Genomic DNA, 18,376 nt, shown 5'->3' with positions numbered 1-18,376 from the left:
TATCACACAAAGGGCCATTCATTTGTAGCTGTACCCAGTCTACACGCACAGCTTTAAAAACTCACAGGAGAGGTTCATGTCAGAAGCAACAGATCAACATACGTCGGTCAATACCATGGATGATGAGTAGCAGTAAGTAAAATAAACCATTTTGCTATAGTTCATATAAACCAGATCTTTATCATTATATAGATTAATGATAAGGTACTAAAGATGTAAATCTGAACATTGTAGCATTAAACTCAATTGCCAATATTTCTAATAATAGAAATATTTAATTTTAGTATTAGGTAAAGCAATTTGCTGAGACCTCTATTCTACCAGACATTAAGCAGAATTCAGCGTTTTTGTTTTGGACCCTGCATGTGCACGTGTCAAACCAGATTACAGCCCTCTAGCATTTAACAAACAAACAGAGATGCTATGTGGAAATTATACAAATTAATTTAGGCAACATGCAACAATGCTGCTGTCCATACACCATTCCCTACGATTTGGTTGTTGGGTGATTTTATCCCACACTAACCTTGCCTTACAGTACCACCAGGGAGGACATTTTTAGTATGGCTACTCCCAGATAGAATCAAGCCCCTAGCACCCAGAGCGGTGCCTTACGGTATAAAATAATGAAGAATCACAGCTGTCTGCTAAAACAGCTTGACTCTTCAAGTTACATCACTCAGACATAACATGTCACTCTTCAATATCGGTTTGAAACCCCCCTCACGGCACGAGTATCCTTGAATTGACCCTTATTGGTACAAGATGCCTCTCGTAGAACATGCTCAGCTGCTCTATACTATAGAGCGGTGGGGTGGGTTGTTTGACTCGAACAGTTATGGTCTTAGCAGCAAAAAAGCTTCTTCAGTAATGAGATTGTTGAAAGAGGCTGACGGGTAATGTGGTTTGGCATAGCGAGTCAGCCCAACACCCATATATTTGTTCCACAAACAAAAGTACTATATACCAACCACGGAAAAATATGCACTGTAGAGGTGTGCAGTGTACAGTCACTTTGTTGGGTTAACATTTAACGCCCTTTACCTGTGTGACAACACGTCACTGCTCATAAAATATCTCTACACAAGTGCAGCACACACACACACACACCCACACACCCACACACACACACACACACATCTGTATGAGGCAGCAGGGCGGCCTAGCGGTTAAGGAGTCGTGCCCTTCGATCAGGGGATGCACATCCTCCCTGCTGGGGTCTTGGAGCGAGTATAGCCAGATGGGCATGCACTCTGACCTCAGCAAGCAGGCAGGTGTCAGGTAAAAAGTAGGAATTTTCCCACAGGGATCCATGAAATAGCAGATTCTTATCAATGGGGCCAATAATTAATGGGCTGGCAAGCTTTAGCAGTCTTAGAAAACTGGACCAAGCTGACCATTATAGAGCGACCCCTGCCTGCTCTGCCCAGTGCTGTCCGCCCACTGTAAATCATCAGTGGTTGCATCCGTGCATGCACACTACAGTCCCACATAGCTTTGATGTTGAGCCGATCCAGATAACATTCAGGTCAAGTCCAAGTTACTGTACACAGCACATTTCTTTGCAGAGCAGAAAGGATGCTGGAGCTGGGCAGCATTAGTTGCCTAATTTAGCCTTCTTCTAAGCACGAAATTCGGCAAGAACTAAAAATGCAACGTGCAGCAACAATGACAAACAAATAGGTCAATGATACATTCGTCATATTACCTCTTATCTGTCAATGTCAAAAGCAGTCAGTCACACATTAGGCGGAGAAATAGATTTGACAGGCTTATAATAACACGTCAGATGAAGCAAATCGGCTGGTGTTAAATCCGAGGGGACGGTGAGGTGGAACACATCACACTAATCATGTGAAAAGGTCGTCTGCAGGCTGGTTATATGAAATGTTTCCAGCGCTTCTGCTGAGCCAACATCGAGCGGTCCGCCTCCCTGTAGTAAGCCCGTTTGGGAGGATCAGCACCATGAACAACAGCGCCCAGGTTTAAAAAACACACAAGACAATAACGAATTAAAAAAACAAAAAAACAGCCAAATCCTACCTGATGTCTGTCACTCGTTAATGCATGCGACCTGGTTTGGATGTAGGGCTAGGCGACACATATCGCAAGCGGGTCAGCTCAGCCTGCCTGCCTCCTCCACGGCATCAAGCCCCTCCTCGTTTATCGTACAGTGGAGAGAGATGAGGAGGGGGGGAAGGAAAACGACCGCATATCTATGCGCCGAAAAAAAGGAAGCGGTGTCACAGTAACCCATGGTTTCCTCCTCATATACAGTCTCTGATGGTCGCTGATAATCATCGATATAGTCAGATCAAGATAGGTTTGAAGGCTCAAGAGTAGGCTGGTTGATACAGACGAGCAGTCATGTTAGTAATAGACCTGGTGATCATGCAAATGCATACACGCTTTACGATGATTTCAATGAGTGAGTCGTCTCTTATTTTGAAAATGCTTTGAATTTGTGCTACACCTGCCGACAATGTTTCAGCAAACCAACCATTAGTGTAGGACAGTCCATATCCCACTTTGACAATAGATCGATGGCACAGGGACTTTCATGCTATAAGTGGAATTATATCTGCAGCAAATAAATAATACAGTGCATGTCAAAAGAATTGCATCCAGGAAATAACATGTAACCGGTTAGGATTATTTTTTTAAGAATGGCTCTTCAAGAGTTTTTTTTCGCAAGCTGCTTGATGAATTCATAAACCAACTACTCTAATGGATTTTTTGATGAGCAAATTTCGGTAGGGTTTGCAGTTTTTTGCTAATGTTTGTGATGATTAGAGTATCGAATCTATCAATCGGACAAACCTCTCCCTCTCGGTACTGTTATTTTTTTAATCTGGGCATGTACTGCCCCCTAATGGAGATGTTCAAGCATCCATGCAAAAATAAACTCAAACTCAGACGCTTCGAAAAGGAATCGGGGCTGTCAATATTAATGAACTACATATCAATATATATTATTCATATTTCATATGAAAACATCAGAAGAGGATTGATCATTTGTCTCGCTGGTCTGCATTGATATTTGTTGCTTGCATCCTTCCCCTCTTTTAATTCTCAGAAAGAAAATGTTGAACTAATTCATAAAATCTTGATGGCAAACCAAACAATGAACTTTGACATGTAAACCATTTCCTCCAGCCAGTTATGCATGCTGATAATATATATATATATATATATATATATATATATATATATATATATATATACTAATTCTAATCATAATAACAATAATAGAGTTTTCAATATTTATAGCACATTTTTAATTTACCTCAAATTCACACATGGGAATTGTGTGGGAATTGAGAGGTACAACATGTCTGAGAGGAACACTTGAATTACTGATGTGACTGAAACATTTTGGATAAACATTTCTGAGAAGTTCCCCATTTAGGACACTTTCCTGGTATATTGTTAGCATTGACATCACTCTGTCCTTAATTGCCTGGTAACACAAGGTAACCAAGTTACACCACTTGAACCTTGGCCAGGGCAGAGTAGAGCTTTTTTACACGATCCCTCCACTTTCTCTTCTCACTTTCCAACGGAGAGTGAAGGAAAGCCAGGGGACAAAAGTAAAAACACTGTCCTTGTTGCGTTAGCATCTTACTGTAAATAGACTGAAACAAGCAGAGCTGGCACAGGTTTATTTGATTCTTTTTCAGTTGTCCCGGTACTGGATCCGTCAGGTTAAGTCTGTGTCAAGAAGTCTAGAGTCTTACAGTAAAAAGACTAAAATAAGCAGAACTGTCACAGTTTTTTTGTTGTTTTTTTAGTTGCACTGTCGGATTGGCTCCAGTCCCCACATGACCCTGAATAGGTTAAGCGGTTACAGATAATGGATGGATGGATGTTTAAGTCTGTGTCAAGAATTTTTTGGGGGATTATGCAGTTACTGCCAAGTTACAGCTGGTCCAGTGAAGGCTTTCTTTCATGCATTTTGGTGATAATTCATTTTACACCTGCTTCGTGAGCCACCACAAGAGGGTAGCACTGACATGACAATGTTTGAATAAAGGCTGAAGACCTATGAAGCTGTCTGACTGGGACTCCTGTATGTCATATCTAGAATTTTCAAAGTGAAGTGATGACGTAGCAATAAAAATGTCCTCAGGATCTTAATATTTCTTTTGAAAATGAGTATGATAAAATGTCAATGAAGTACTGAAATAAGCAAATATACAATATACTAATACCAGATGGTTCAACCAATAGCACATACCATATTTATTTAAATATGACAAGGACTTCAGTAAGACATTATGAGGAGATTGACCTGTAGCTCTCCTAAACACAGTAAAGCTATAGGCCAGCTTCATCCCTTGAACTATTACCTTTGAGGTAAAGGCACTCAAACTGTTCTAAAGTTGCTTTGAATTGTTTTCTTATCAGATCACCTCGTTTATGTTTGGAGAACAAAGGTCATACACACCAACTCATTTAAATAAATGTAAAACAAACACGTGAATTGAAAGTTTTCCATTTACTTAAAAGCAGTTGGTCACTTTCAAAGAAGTAAGCTTATCTCACTACACAGTGAGCTCTGTTGTGGTTTGGATATTTCCATGGGAACCAGTGGCTAAGGAGGGAGGGAGGATCCTGTTCATGCCGCACAGGGGGGTGGGTGTTACATCCACTTGTTTCCTGCTTCATTTAAACTGTTTTCATCTCTCAAACAACCACAGATGTGCTGGTCCTGACCAGAGAGAACCTCTATCTGCTGTCTAGAGAGCCTCACTGATTTCTCACAACAGCCTTTTAGCTGGAGCTATCAGTCATCCCATTCAGGACAACCTTGTGGATGTTCCACATCTTCAGAATATAAGGTAAGAGAACCGTCTTGCAAAGTTTATGATTGTAGATATTATGACATGATTTTCTTTTATATCCTATTTTGTGTTTCAGAAGAAAATGCAGCAACTTACAAACACATTTTGTCCATTTTACAGAGTTTCCTAATCTCTACCAGAGGACCCATGTGGGTGGTGGAGAAGATCCGAGTGTCAGTGGAGAGATCTAACCTGCCTATCCCATCAGCAGAACTCAGCTTTAGAATTGGTGACATCATGTTTGGAAAAAAAGGTGAAAAACCCAAAAGGATTTCCCTCTGTCCTAATGTCATCACCCCCGACAACATCCCCGAGTTCTGCATCCCCCCAACATTCCCATCCCTGCAGGAGATGAAGAACACGGAGCCGAGCCGAGCAGCGCGCGTAATCAAGGCATCTACCTGTGACAGGGCTAGCCCTGAAATAGAGGTGACACATTATGAGCCCATGAACACACACATTATCCAGGTGGAGAGTGTGGATGAGTGCCCCTATGATGGCTGCAGTGATGAGGAGACCACCAATGCTGATCCCCAGAGCCAGGCTGCTTTGTCCCTTCCACACATGGCCAAAGCTCAGACCTGCTATGGCTTTTGCACCTTACTGGAGAGCCCCCACACCAGGAGAAAGGAGTCGCTCTTCCACTCTGATCCTGGCTCCTCTCCCCTGCTGCTGCCAAGGAGTCGTTCCAGCATGTGCTCCAGAGTCTCCCCCTCCACCTCTCCTTCCTCATTCAGCCTTAACAGCCTGACCTCCAGGCTTTCCCCGAGGGGATACACCCTGAATTGGCAGGCCACTCTGGACAGCGATACGACTTCCTCTACAGAATCCTCTCCTTTCAGCTCGCCACTGCTGACCAGGTGCCCTGCCAAGTCTTCCCTCTTCAAAGCACTGAGCCATGAACTACTGTTGTCAAGGAACATGAGGAAGGCAATGGTGTCCAGGAACAATTCCCTGTCCACAGATGAAGGCAGCTCCACAGACAATAGCCCCAATGTCATGAGGAGGGCATCAGACGGGTTAGCTGAAGGCCCGCCGAGCAGCTACAGCCTTGCGCCACCCAACATCTTCCCCATGGACTTGACTCTGCACAGAGAGAGAGTAATGAAGGAAAGAATGGCACCCATAGGAAAAGATGGCAGCCTGAGACTCTCAGCAGAGTACTGCCCGGATAACCAAAGACTACGGGTTCGACTGATCAGTGCAGAAGGCCTCTATCCACTCTCTGTAGACCCCAAGATTATCAACTGCAGCGTCAGCCTCTCTCTGGTGCCCGGAAAAGTCCAGAAGCAGCGCAGCACAGTCATCAGAAAGAGCCGTAATCCGATCTTCAATGAGGATTTCTTCTTTGATAGTATCTCAGAGGAAGACATCAGCCAGCGGTCCCTTCGCTTTAAAGTGGTGAACAAAATGTCCACCCTGAAAAGAGACTATCTTCTGGGTGACTGTGATTTGCCTCTTTCTAGCATTGTGACATCATAAACCTAAGGACTACCTTAACTTTTAACTTATGTGTTGAATTATTTATTTTCATTTTTGTATTGTAAAACAGGATTTTTTTATAATGATTAAATTATGGAAAACACTGACATTGTTTGTCTTTAATACAATTCAAAATTAGACTATGCAAACATGTTTTATTGTAACATCATTTCATTTCATTAGTTCACCCAGTTTTCTCCACATCCACTGTCAGAATTCAATGACCAGGATCAACTTAATTTTGGAAAAACAAATGCACCACCAACGAAAACATAATCCCCACCTCATAATTGCTTACAAACAAACACAAAAGTGATAATACAATAATTTACAGCCTAATGGTGCGTTAATGTGGCTTCAGCATCAGCCGGCCTCAGACAACTGCCATCTCGTATTTCTCCTACGCCTGTTGTTTTCTCGTGACCTTTCCAATGATTAAAAATATCACCAGAAACCAGAAACCTTAGAGGGGAGATTTCACAGTTGAGTATGCATAATTTTAATCAGTGCACAAAAGAAGCTCTATCTGCCTTCCTCCCCCTATGATACAGAAGTTACTGTTAAATTTCATGAGGACAGAATAACAACTGAAGCCGTTAGAGAAACTCACATTCTACAAGTTGAATAGCATGTATTTTAAAAAATCAGATCCTCATACAACTTGTTGTAAATATTAATAAGTAAAACCTTTTTCCATTTTATTTCCTTTTTGATAGTCATACATTTAGGTGACAAGACTTTTTTTACAAAACACTTAAATCAGGCATTACAATAAACTACCCTCAGCTCTCAATGAAAATATCAATTAGGCCTAGAATTAGAAAATAATATAGGCAGCATAAAACATGAAGAATTGAACTGTGTATGAACTCAAACAGCCATTTCTGATTCAGACAACTACAGAAAAAAAACATACTCTATTTATATTGAAGACAAAAAAACAGCAACTCTCTGTGCAATATACATACATGTTTACTCAACTGAACAGAGCAGGAGCCCTTAATGTAGACTCCAGGCGCGTATATCCTGCTGTTTTCAGCAATAAAGATCAGGCTTAAAAGCCCCGGCTGCCACTATAGATCCTAGTTAAAGATTAATAGGTTTCTCAGGGCTCAGAAAAGCTCTGATAGGGGACTGACAAATGCTGGTTATACAGTATATGACAAAACAACATACAGTAATGTGAGGAGATACATATAAATATCTATTTCTACCAAAGTTATTATAATAAGCTGCAGGGAGATTGGTTCTGAAAACTTGATGTCTCTGATGATGCATGCTTTTTAATGCAAACATTTGACTAAATTTTACAGTTTGGATTGTGCCATTGAAAAAAAGCCTTTTGGACTACAGATTCAGCGTAGCCACAAAGACCTGCAATCCCTTTTCAATTGTTTTGATGGAAATAAGGGTTTTGTGTTTCAACAATACGAGGCCTAACACACACGCTTTTGTGTTCGTGTAATACATGGGAGCATCTCATTTCTGACAAAGAAACACATAAACATCCCCATAAAAATACCTCTCTGAAAAGGATGCGTTTCCAGATCCTGTGAGGAGGCTGATACTGTTGGACACATTTGTATTGCATGTTGACTCAGCTGTGAAATACCTTGTAATAAATGAGAATTCCCCCTGATTCCCCTTGCTGGTCAACCACTGATAGGATTGGGGAGGGATTTCCCCTGATCTATCTTCATTCAAACAAGCAGAAGCGTTGGTTTTATATAGCACATTGGTTACAGTCGCATTAGGGCCTTGATCCAAGCTGGTGCTGCCCATACAATAACGTTAGCCAGCAAAAGCATCAAATAACTGCTTGTCAGCAATTCATATTCCTCCTTGAAAACTGCTACTTCCTAAAAAAACATGCAGTGCATCTTCAGTGTTGACGTCATGCTGTAACGCTGTACATTCAACCAATAAAAGTATTCCACCTTCCCTTTCTAAAATGCTTTTTGCTTCATAACTAATAAGATAATTAAGTCTTCATTAAAGTCTAACATCTGTTTCAGCAGGAAATACACTGCAATAGTTCTAGTTTGATTAGAACACGCTAATATATTCTACCATTTAAATATAACAAAAACATACGGCACCACTGATAAATGGAAATATAAGAATGTGGCTGTGTGAAGAATGCTACTGATTACTAGAATTTATTTCATATTATCTGTAGGAAACATCTGTCTCCCTCAGAACTGCGCATCATAAATGCAAACACACAACAGAGGAAGTGCACTGGCTTAATCTCAAGTGTCTGAAAACAGTTGCCTGGTTACCTTCATTCACCAGGATGCCTTTTACAATTTCAAAGTAATGAGCTGGAATTGACAACAACCACATTTAGCAATGCTGTGGTATACTTGGATACGTTAAACTGTATGTCCTACTTCTATGAGGCTTTGTCTTATCAGCTTGTCCTCTGCTTTTTTTTGGAATTGGAAAGAATATGTTCTCATGCTAAGAGATGCAAGCTTTCCCCTTCCCCTACCATATCTCACTTGCCCGTTTCCAGCTTCCAGAGAAAATGGGTCTGTTCAAACCAGTTTCCTTATCTCATTTTCTGTTTTACCAGGCTCCTATAGTGTGCCAAAACATATACCATGCACAGTAAAATGTTACTGTAACCATGTTTAGTCACCAGTAGGTCCTTTACCACACCTGTTCTACTGTTCGCAGGGTAACAACTGCTTTTAAAACTGGAGTGACCTAGGCTGGTCTTTTTTTCATTTGTTATCCACCTCAATCAAATGTCCTGTGAAAATCACCCTCAGATGTCGTGTTGCATATAGGCATGATGTTTTCAGGACAAAAGTTTCTGATGTCCAACATTGGTAGAACAGTAAGAAACGTCTTTTATAAGTTGATAAGGAAATGGGTTGAGCTCATCGACTGCATACATGCAGATGACCACTAAAAGGGACTTTGTCTTCTCATGGTTAAGAATACTGCACTTATATCCTTTCAAAAGCCAGATTTGATCTTCGGTTGCAATATTAAACAACTTTAATCAAATTACTTGATTAAAAGAGGTAAAAATATTCCATGATGTCAGTAGTGATGCGGTGAGTGATTTGTTTCAGGGTCATGACATCGCTGTTTATGCCCCCTCTCTTCAAATTGGTAAACACAGCTTTAAATCTTCAGCTTTGCACCAGATTAGGGAAGTCATGAGCAGGCTATGCGTTATATTTTAGCTGCGTCATTAGTCTGTGTTGAGGACACATCACGTAAGATGAAACCAGACCTGACTGAAACAGACACACACACACACACACACACACACACACACACACACACACACACACACACACACACACACACACACACACACACACACATACACACACACTGCCTTATACTGGATGATGCTCCAAACTCACTGGAGTCTGCAGTATTTAATTAAGGGAAGTTAAAAGTTATTTTTAACAATGTTCTTCGCCTACAATTAATGAATGCAACAGAACTTGTGTGCTGAGGCGATTGATAGACCTAACAAAAGTGACTTAATAATTTTTATTACTCAGAATATTTGATTTGACTAAAAATATCCCAACTTATTGACATTTCCAGGGACCATTCAGGTCATTCAATGTGCCTCTGTCTAGTCAGTTACAATGTCTATTTAACAATAGCACAAAATCCACCTGATGTAACTGCCTAACATGTTGTTATCTGTATAGAAATTCCCAGTTACAATAAAGCCGAGAGCAAACCGAGCCGTATCTGCACGTAGCAGACTCATCACTTAGCCTGCGCACCTGCCCTGTGTTACACCACCCACTCAGTCGCCTCAGGCACTGTATGGAGCTGAGTCCAAGCGTGACCTGTTCAGTACACAACAACCAAACATACTGTAGGTTGGACTTCCTCACATCTGATCAGACTTATATAAACAGAACCGAGGTGTTTGAACTCAACAAGTTTCACACGGTAGGTGCTCAGACTCCACATGAAGGTTAAGCAATCACTCACGAGTCACAAGCACGGCCGTGTGATCACTGGCTATCTTGACAGTACGTCAGTAAAAGATGGCAGCTCATAATAACTCATCATGAGGCCTTGTGTAACACACCAGTTGTGTGTTAATTTATCAGTTGCCCCCAGTGATTTGTCTGATCACACTTGTGAAAAGGCACACGCTGATGAGATGGTTAAATGCATTAGGACAATCAAGATGGGGCTTGCACAATATTGTCTGGATAACCATTAAACAGTTAAGCAAACAGTCTGCCGTGGCACAGCTTAGTGTGACAGGTGGGGTGGACTCAGGAATACCTGGATTTGTTTGATTAATGCTAACTTTAGACCATATTAACACATGTTGACACAATTATGGTGGTTAAATACACAAAAATGAAATATAAAAAAACAACTAGTTTCTTTTACAATTATTTTTAAAGCTCAATTGTGAACAGCGAGCATATTTAAACTCATGGCAAAATAAACTGCGCATGATCTGGCACTGTGCATGAAAGACAATGCTGTCTTCCTGCCTGCCTGTCTGTGTTTTTACCTCTCGCCTTATAGCGCCTTCCACTCCCATGGTAACGTGGCCCAGCTCCAAGGGAAACCATGGAGATCCTGCCTTTCATGTGTGAGATGCTTTCATTTCGAACATAAGTTGATAGAGGCTGTCCCTGTCTGTTTGATTCAGATGCATCTCCGCTTCAGTCGTGCTGCTGCTTGCATCCAAAGCCAGCTGTCAATAGATCCTTCCTGTGCATCGAAAATGATGTGGGAGGAAAAGTCTAGATTATTCTTTGTGAATACTCTGTGCCTTTCTGAGACAAACATGCACATGCATGTAATTATTTAAGGTGGATGGATCATGTTTAAAATTAAGTTAATGATTTGATACATAAGGAGCTCTACACCAAAATCCAATAATCAAGTGTCAAGATTTGTTATTATTTAGTTAACTAGGGACTTAATTAATTCGTTATCCTTAAATCAGATACTTTTAAATGATTTTTTTCATATAGATATAATCTCACTTAAGAGTAAAGCTCTTTGCATTGTGTGATGGTTATTAGTCAGTATATTTTGTCTGCCCGATCCACCCACAGTCTGGTGCTTGATCAGTTTCCCTGAGAGGGAGAGGCGCTGAGACACATCTAGGTCTGTCTGTGTCATTTTATCTGTCCTACTTTCTATGATCCACTTACACAACTAACATCCTTAACACAAAGGGGCCTCACAGTCCCGATTACCTCGACTTTGTTTGTCCTTGTCTTTGAGATACTATAAAAGTTGTGGACTGTAGAGCAAATTGTGTATTTGCGGAGAGTCGATTTATGATCTCATCCTTTATCATTAGTCAACATAATTATCATGTTTTAGGGGAGAAATCCAATGTCACGGTAGTTCCACAAACACCAAATTCATTGAATTGTTCATTATAATCAACCAGGGAGAGACACAAGTCTCATTTAGATGACGCACTGGCTCTTCTGCTGCATTTTGAAGAACCAAAAAGTCCATTAAAGCTTAATTATGATTTTAAAGCATCGTAGTGCCTTAAAAACGGCTCCATAAAAGTTGAAACCCTCTTCCCAATTCACAGATTTAAAGAGCAGAAAGGATTTTTACAGCTCATCTTTTACCAGCACTATGATGCAACCCAAACCTGTATATGGTGATTTCTTAATATTTATAATGCTGGGAGGACTTAAGTAATGAGAAAGTGGAGAAACATGTCTCTTACTTTAGTGTACATTTAATGAAAAGGCCTGAACTACTGGCTATATGGTCAGATGCTCATCTGCATCTTCTGCGTTGTGTAATTTGAAGCCCTCCGACTTGGAAAATCAATTCACACCGGTAGATGGACAAACTGTACCGTCATATGACCCATAAAACGGCTGTAAATATTACAATGCATCAGGTAGGACAGATAACAAATGGTCAACAGCCTCTAGTCACGTTATTTAACCGAGGGCAAACATGGAAGCCAGGTGATGGGTCTTTGTTTGCCAACTTGGTTTACTGGGCAACCGACTGATACAGAGAAGGGTACATTGCGGTGTATGTGTTTCACAACGTGTGACTCTGAGGAAAGAGTTTGTCTCAAAGACTGCTGAGTTAAACCATGAAACATTCATGCTTCAAGCTCTGAGACTGCTCTTTTAAGTTAGCATATGCCTCATTTTCCATGGTAGTCAATGTCAGAGAATATAACAGCTACAATAAATCTGATGCGGGAAGAATTGGCTGCTTTTGAAGCACTGACACTGCTTTAATAAATGTCTCAACTTTGGTTGTAAGCGCAAGGTGTTGCTTCAGTTGTTGATGTTAAGACTGCACAGACTGAGGTGTCTTGGGGCGGGTTATGAAAATGACAGCTGAGAACTTGGGTGCAGCTTTTCCACCACAATCAAAGTTCTGTTTCAATTAGGTATCTTTGAATATGTATTCTTGTCACAGAGTGTCAGAATTATGTCTTGCACCAAGGGACTAATACAATGATAACACATTCATTCTCTAGACTGTATTATGAAACTAAAATAATGGTTTCCTTTTCAAAATAGATATGCCATTTTGGAAAAGAAACTTTTGCAAGTGCCTACAGTTTAAACAGTCTCAATATGTTAATTGCATAAAAATGTTTTCTACCATACATTTTCTTTCCATATAAAACTATCTCAGATCTCTTTGTCAAAAAAGGTGATGTAAAGTCAAAAATCCTGTACAGACTATAAAAAAAAGAGTTTGACTTTTCATCTCTGCTGGAGTATCAAACTTAATTTTGGATTGACTTGAAGTGCTGTCAAAAGTGTGCAACCGTCATTATGCTGTGATCTGATCTTCAAAGTCCAGGATGCACACACACAGTGAGCAGTTGGGAGAAAGTTGAAAGAGTGGGTTTTTACTTTTTAACCATCATGTCAACCCTGGCATTGACCTTGAATGGTTACAGTTAATATGGTCGTCTGGCAGCAAGTTCTCGCAAGAGTTTTTGCAAGTTTTCACAAATTGTGGGTTACCCTTTCCTAGCTGCGACTTAGCTTTTATGCCAGCTCAACGGTAAAGTTAAATTCACAATTGCGCAAATCATTTTTTGCTGCTGCTGCTAAATCAAGCAGCATTTCACTCGCAAGCTTCCCTGTTAACAGCTCAAGCTTGTAGATCTGCTTTTTGGAAGAATAACGTGCTTTGGCCCGACATTTCCGGACTTGTTTAAATTCATGCTTCAAGATCTAGAAGGAGTAACCTTATCTTTTGATAGCTTTTTGTGTTAAGTTGAATATCTGGAGTCCATGCCTTAGCTGTTCTGTGGGTGTTTTAATGCTTGGCTATATGAGGAAGCTAGTGTTGCTGGTTACCTTATTGATCCGCTAGCGGAAAACGTCATGGTGTTTGCTAACCGCCCATTTATGCCACTAAGGTGCTGTCTTCAAACTGTGTGGTGACGTTTGTGTGAAATATTTGCTTGTTGTTCAGCTTGGTTTTCCTGTGGTCCCTTCGATCATTGTTTCCATGCAATATGATGCTTTTAGGTTGCTGACGAATTTATTGGTGAAATATAGCCATCTCATCTACTACTGTTGCTGTAGCTTGGGATATTTTGTGGCTCTTCTGCATGCGTTATGTTGCTGTCTAGTGACCTGTGCTATTATATTCATACCCATTATTTTGCAACATTGATTTGGCATGGAAAGTTAACCAAAGGAGTCTGAAGCAGCTGTGACTGTAGACTGATAGGACAACAAAGCCTCCATGCCAAATCACTTCCCACACCACTGTATATCTGTGATGTGTTGGATAATTATTTGCTTCATTTGCTGCCCTGCTCCATTGTCTCAATGGAAAAAAGTGTTATGATTAGCGATGCAGGCGTGCTGAAAGCCAAATTAATCACTAATTTGCCTCTCTGATCAAAACCGCAATTGATTAAGTTGGTGAATTATTGCTCCTGGTTTGTCTCAGAGAGCTATAATGGTGCATGTTTTCCACAGCATGGCATCCTTTGCTTCATGCAGCGAGTTGAAAGCGAGAGTTTCAAAGGCCACAAAGCTTAGATCTCAGCAGGGCACATGTTTCTCACCATGTGAGGCTGCATGTGTCTGTACACATGTCAGAGCTACAGTTCAGGGAGAGGGTAAGTGTGTGTGTGTGTGTGTGTGTGTGTGTGTGTGTGTGTGTGTGTGTGTGTGTGTGTATGTATGTATGTATGTGCGATCCATATTTATGCATGCAGAACATTGTCATGGTGAAAGCTTCAGTTGCGTGAACACACATTTTGGAGTTAAAATCGCTGATAAAAGGCAGTTAGTAGTGAGATTACTTTATCATAGAGATGTCCTGAGCTGATCGGGACATGTTGTAATAGATCGGCTAGAATAAAGGTTAACTTACTAACTTAACTCTGAAGCTAAAAAATCTGTTATCTCTCCTTTCACTTCCTTATAAATTCCTTACAAAACATAATTTCAAGCCAGCACTCATCATTACTTTCATTGGATGAAATGACAATTGTCATTGGCAGCAGGTCATCATATAAGTTATCACTAATTAGTGTTAATTTTGTTGGTAAAAATAGGGAGATTGTCTGTTGTTACACTTGCACATTTTATATTGTATATATTGTATAGGGTTTTTGTATTTGACCCAAAATCTCATAATGTCTTAGAATTGTCCACATACAAATCATGTGTCAGTGACCTAGCTGGTCTTTGAAAAGACAAATGAAACTTGCAACTTTAGTCACAGTGACACTATTAGCATTGCTTATTCCACAGCTGTCTTACTGACTAAAATAAAGGTCAGATTAGTACTGGGAGGTATACCTATTCATTTGGTATAACAGTTATAATTTCCGATATGATACAAAATGTTCATAGACCGCCTTATTGGAGAAAAGTTTTGAAGAGCGCTGCGTGTGGTGAAACTTTGAGTGCATTGAGAGGAAACCCTATTAACTGCGTAGCTTTCTCACTCATGGTTTACTCAATTTATAGTGCTTATACAATTATCTGAAAATATTTTGTTTTGAAAAGAAAGTCGTTGGTATATCTAACTTATTTGTTTTTAAGCTCTACTTTTTGACTTTGTTGCAGTTTGCACAATTGTAATTGCTAACATTCTGCAACAGTTTTATGCATTCTAATCTCTTCATATATTGTTTAATTTTGTGAGGCCAAGCGAACCCTACAGTCATTATATATATATATATGATGACATTAAAATGTTTGCTTTTTTTAATATTCTATGTACTCCAGATTTTAGAATAAGCCAGATTAAACATGTTTTAAGGCCCAGTCATGCAAAAAACAAACAAACTGTGATATACTGGGATATTATTTTCATTTTACAACATTAGTGTATCTTGCTTTAGGTGAAAAGGGTCCTTAACTTGAAAGAGTTCAATACAAAATACATCCTTCTCATGTCTGATTGATCATTTTCAGCCAATACAAACCCACACAGCCACCTCTTCATTCTCCCACGCTCACATACACATTGTCACAGTTTCCATGTCCGGTTTTAGTGAAGCCAGAGTACAGCCTCAGGCACCTTTTACGTCTTCAAAAAGGAAATGACCTGCACCCCATTAGTATGGGCCAGCATACACTTCAACACACTTCCTTTTAGTCCAAGAATATCTGTATGTAAAGTATTTGGCTCAGAATAGCAAATTACCACCAAGAATGTTTCCTTTACACATTCTTAGTGGCAATTGCCTTTGTTGTTAGTTACATCTGAGTACATTTGACTGATCAAGAACCAAGCTAATAGTAGAATGTGATGTTTATTGAGGGTGTCACGATTCACCAAATTCACAATTAAATATGACTTTAGATTTTAAGGTCATGATTCAACTTGGTTTCATGAATTAAACTTTTTTTTTCAGCACTGTCATTTCTGTCATTTCTATCTTCAAATTCTCTTTTGTTGCTGGTGTACGATTGATTATTTCAATAATAATAATAATAGCATTTCAGCACATTTATATCTATGTATTTATTTGTTACATTTTGGTTTACAAAGATAAGAAAGTAATGTTTAAGGCAAGCCTGATGTTGCTTTAAACATAAAAGAAAGATCCCAGTCAACCTCCACACTGTGAGGCAAACAGCTTATCAACTAAACACTATTGGATAGGTACTCAGTATTGTCCAATAACCAAAGCCCAGGTATCGCTGAAAAAGTAAAATTGGTGCATTGAAATGTCTTAGTCTATTTAGTATTTGGCACTTTCCGTGAGGAATTGTATCACTACTGTGAAAACCAGTATGATGTTGTTAGCAGGTAGTTTGCGCGTCAACAGCAGCTTGATGTATGCCGCCATCTGCTGGTGATACTACCTCAACTCAGTCTGAACCAAAACCAATTTGTCTTTGTGGAAAGCTAGAACACCAGGCACTCGTAATGGGGGTTTAAATGTACTCTCACTACCCACCAAATATTTTTTTTAAAAGCTTGACTATTACCACTTTACCTCAGTTAGACTTGCTTATTTCACCCCTACACAAAACCGACTCCATGTACAGTCACGTCTGCTCTAGGATTCACACAAATACTACATGCACACTCATACACACAGACAGTAATGGACATGTACCAGCATAACCCCTTCACACAAATACACCAACCACTAGAGATCTCTTTATTGAGGTGTGCAAACAAATAAAAGAAAATGGGAAATGCATGACTCTGTTGATTTACGGCATCCACCACGAATATCTCTTTATTCTGGCCGACAGCAATTATTTACAAGTGTTTACTCGACAACATGAAGTATGGTCTCGGCAAAGAGACACTTGTTTACACCCAATCACAGGGACTGGGCTCATGAATGTTAGGATACACAGTGTGAGACCCTTTCTCTCACCATGCTATTTTTAGTAGACACCAATGCCTTCCGGCAAAAATCACATGAATATGGATAGTGTGCTCTGCTGTACAGAGTAGTTTGCAGCAAGAGAGCAATGATTCAGACAGACAGCCTGCACGTACTCTGTGTGTGTTCAATAAATACTGGACCAGTGCTTGAGTATCATTAGGCTTTCTAGGAATAAAAAAATATAGATTATTACAATATAATACAATAGATTATTTGACACTTAACATGTCTTTTTGAAGTGCTGTTGGTCAATGAAAATGTTAGTGTAAAAACTTTTTATTATTGCTTTAAAAATAATAATTGTTTTACTGGTGGTTTAAGTTACTAGTTTTCATGTGTCAACGATTATAAACTCACTTAATTCTTATATTCCTAAAGATATGAAAACACATCACATTACATCACATTTAGTATCACAAAAGACAACAAAAGGTTCCTCACTTAGTACCATATAAAGCCTTTGCAGCTTGCTGCAATATTTTTATCCTCTTAAGCACATCATTCTTGTGACCATTAGAGCCTGCAAAAATAGCATCACCACAATTATATGAGTAAAAGATTAATGATGCAGAAATCTACTGTTAAAAAAGAAAAGAATGTAACTAATTCTTTTTAAATATGAAATTGAATTCTTAAACATGGCAAATACGTATAAAAACATTGATTGAATTTTACTACCAAATACTACCACATAGTTATGTGTTTTTTTGTGAGCTTATTTTCTTCTTTCCAGAAACCCAATCATTCATTATTTGTAAAAATAGCAGAGTGCTTGACTTTTTACTTTGCACCGGTCCTAAATGTGTCTGGTTTACTTTCCATCACTCTTGTGCCAACTAATGTGGTGTCGCTTCCTGTCCTTGACCTCAGCATAGTTTGCAAGTCAATATTATTCAAAGGCTGTCTATGGTTATGCCTTTAAATAGGCCAATTTGGGCTTGGAGCACATGCATCTTGGAAGACAGGTTTATTTTGGTGTAACTCAATTTTTCTCTTGTCTCCTTGGCCATCGGGATATATCCTTGAGAAAGAGGCCATATAGGCGTCTGTACTTTTCTAAACATCTAAACTGAGGTTTGCAAAAATGCCCACAGAATCTACCTCTAGTAGATCACAGGTCCTGCAAACTTAGCAATGTCCAGCAGAGAGTGCCCTGACTCTGTTTAACACTGGGTTGTTTAGCACCAACCACCGGCTGAAA

General features: G+C 39.7%; 2 protein-coding genes across 2 annotated transcripts in view; one reads left to right on the top strand and one right to left on the bottom strand.

Annotated features, from left to right (window-relative positions):
- tln2b (talin 2b) overlaps positions 1-2,134 on the bottom strand; it is a 75,018-nt gene extending 72,884 nt beyond the window's left edge. The window contains exon 1 of the mRNA XM_068722645.1: positions 2,044-2,134. The gene's annotated coding sequence lies outside the window, so the exon portion shown is untranslated. The remainder of the gene's footprint in view (positions 1-2,043) is intronic.
- Positions 2,135-4,730: 2,596 nt separating this feature from the next.
- c2cd4a (C2 calcium dependent domain containing 4A) lies at positions 4,731-6,429 on the top strand. The gene is made up of 2 exons (XM_068723409.1): positions 4,731-4,841; positions 4,965-6,429. The coding sequence occupies exon 2, from the start codon at positions 4,992-4,994 to the stop codon at positions 6,324-6,326; it is 1,335 nt and encodes a 444-aa protein (XP_068579510.1). The 5' UTR covers positions 4,731-4,841; positions 4,965-4,991; the 3' UTR covers positions 6,327-6,429.
- The last annotated feature ends 11,947 nt before the right edge of the window (positions 6,430-18,376 follow it).

The sequence above is a fragment of the Cebidichthys violaceus genome, unplaced genomic scaffold, assembly GCF_023349555.1.
Source record: "Cebidichthys violaceus isolate CVI_PGR_0920_01 unplaced genomic scaffold, fCebVio1.0.p SCAF_3, whole genome shotgun sequence".
Lineage (NCBI taxonomy): Eukaryota > Metazoa > Chordata > Actinopteri > Perciformes > Stichaeidae > Cebidichthys > Cebidichthys violaceus.
Note: the sequence above shows the minus strand (reverse complement) of the source record. Positions and strands in the feature narration are given on the sequence as shown.

Bases quoted from the DNA above. Each gene is read 5' to 3' on its own strand.
- c2cd4a (XM_068723409.1), top strand. From the start codon at position 4,992: ATGTGGGTGGTGGAGAAGATCCGAGTGTCAGTGGAGAGATCTAACCTG.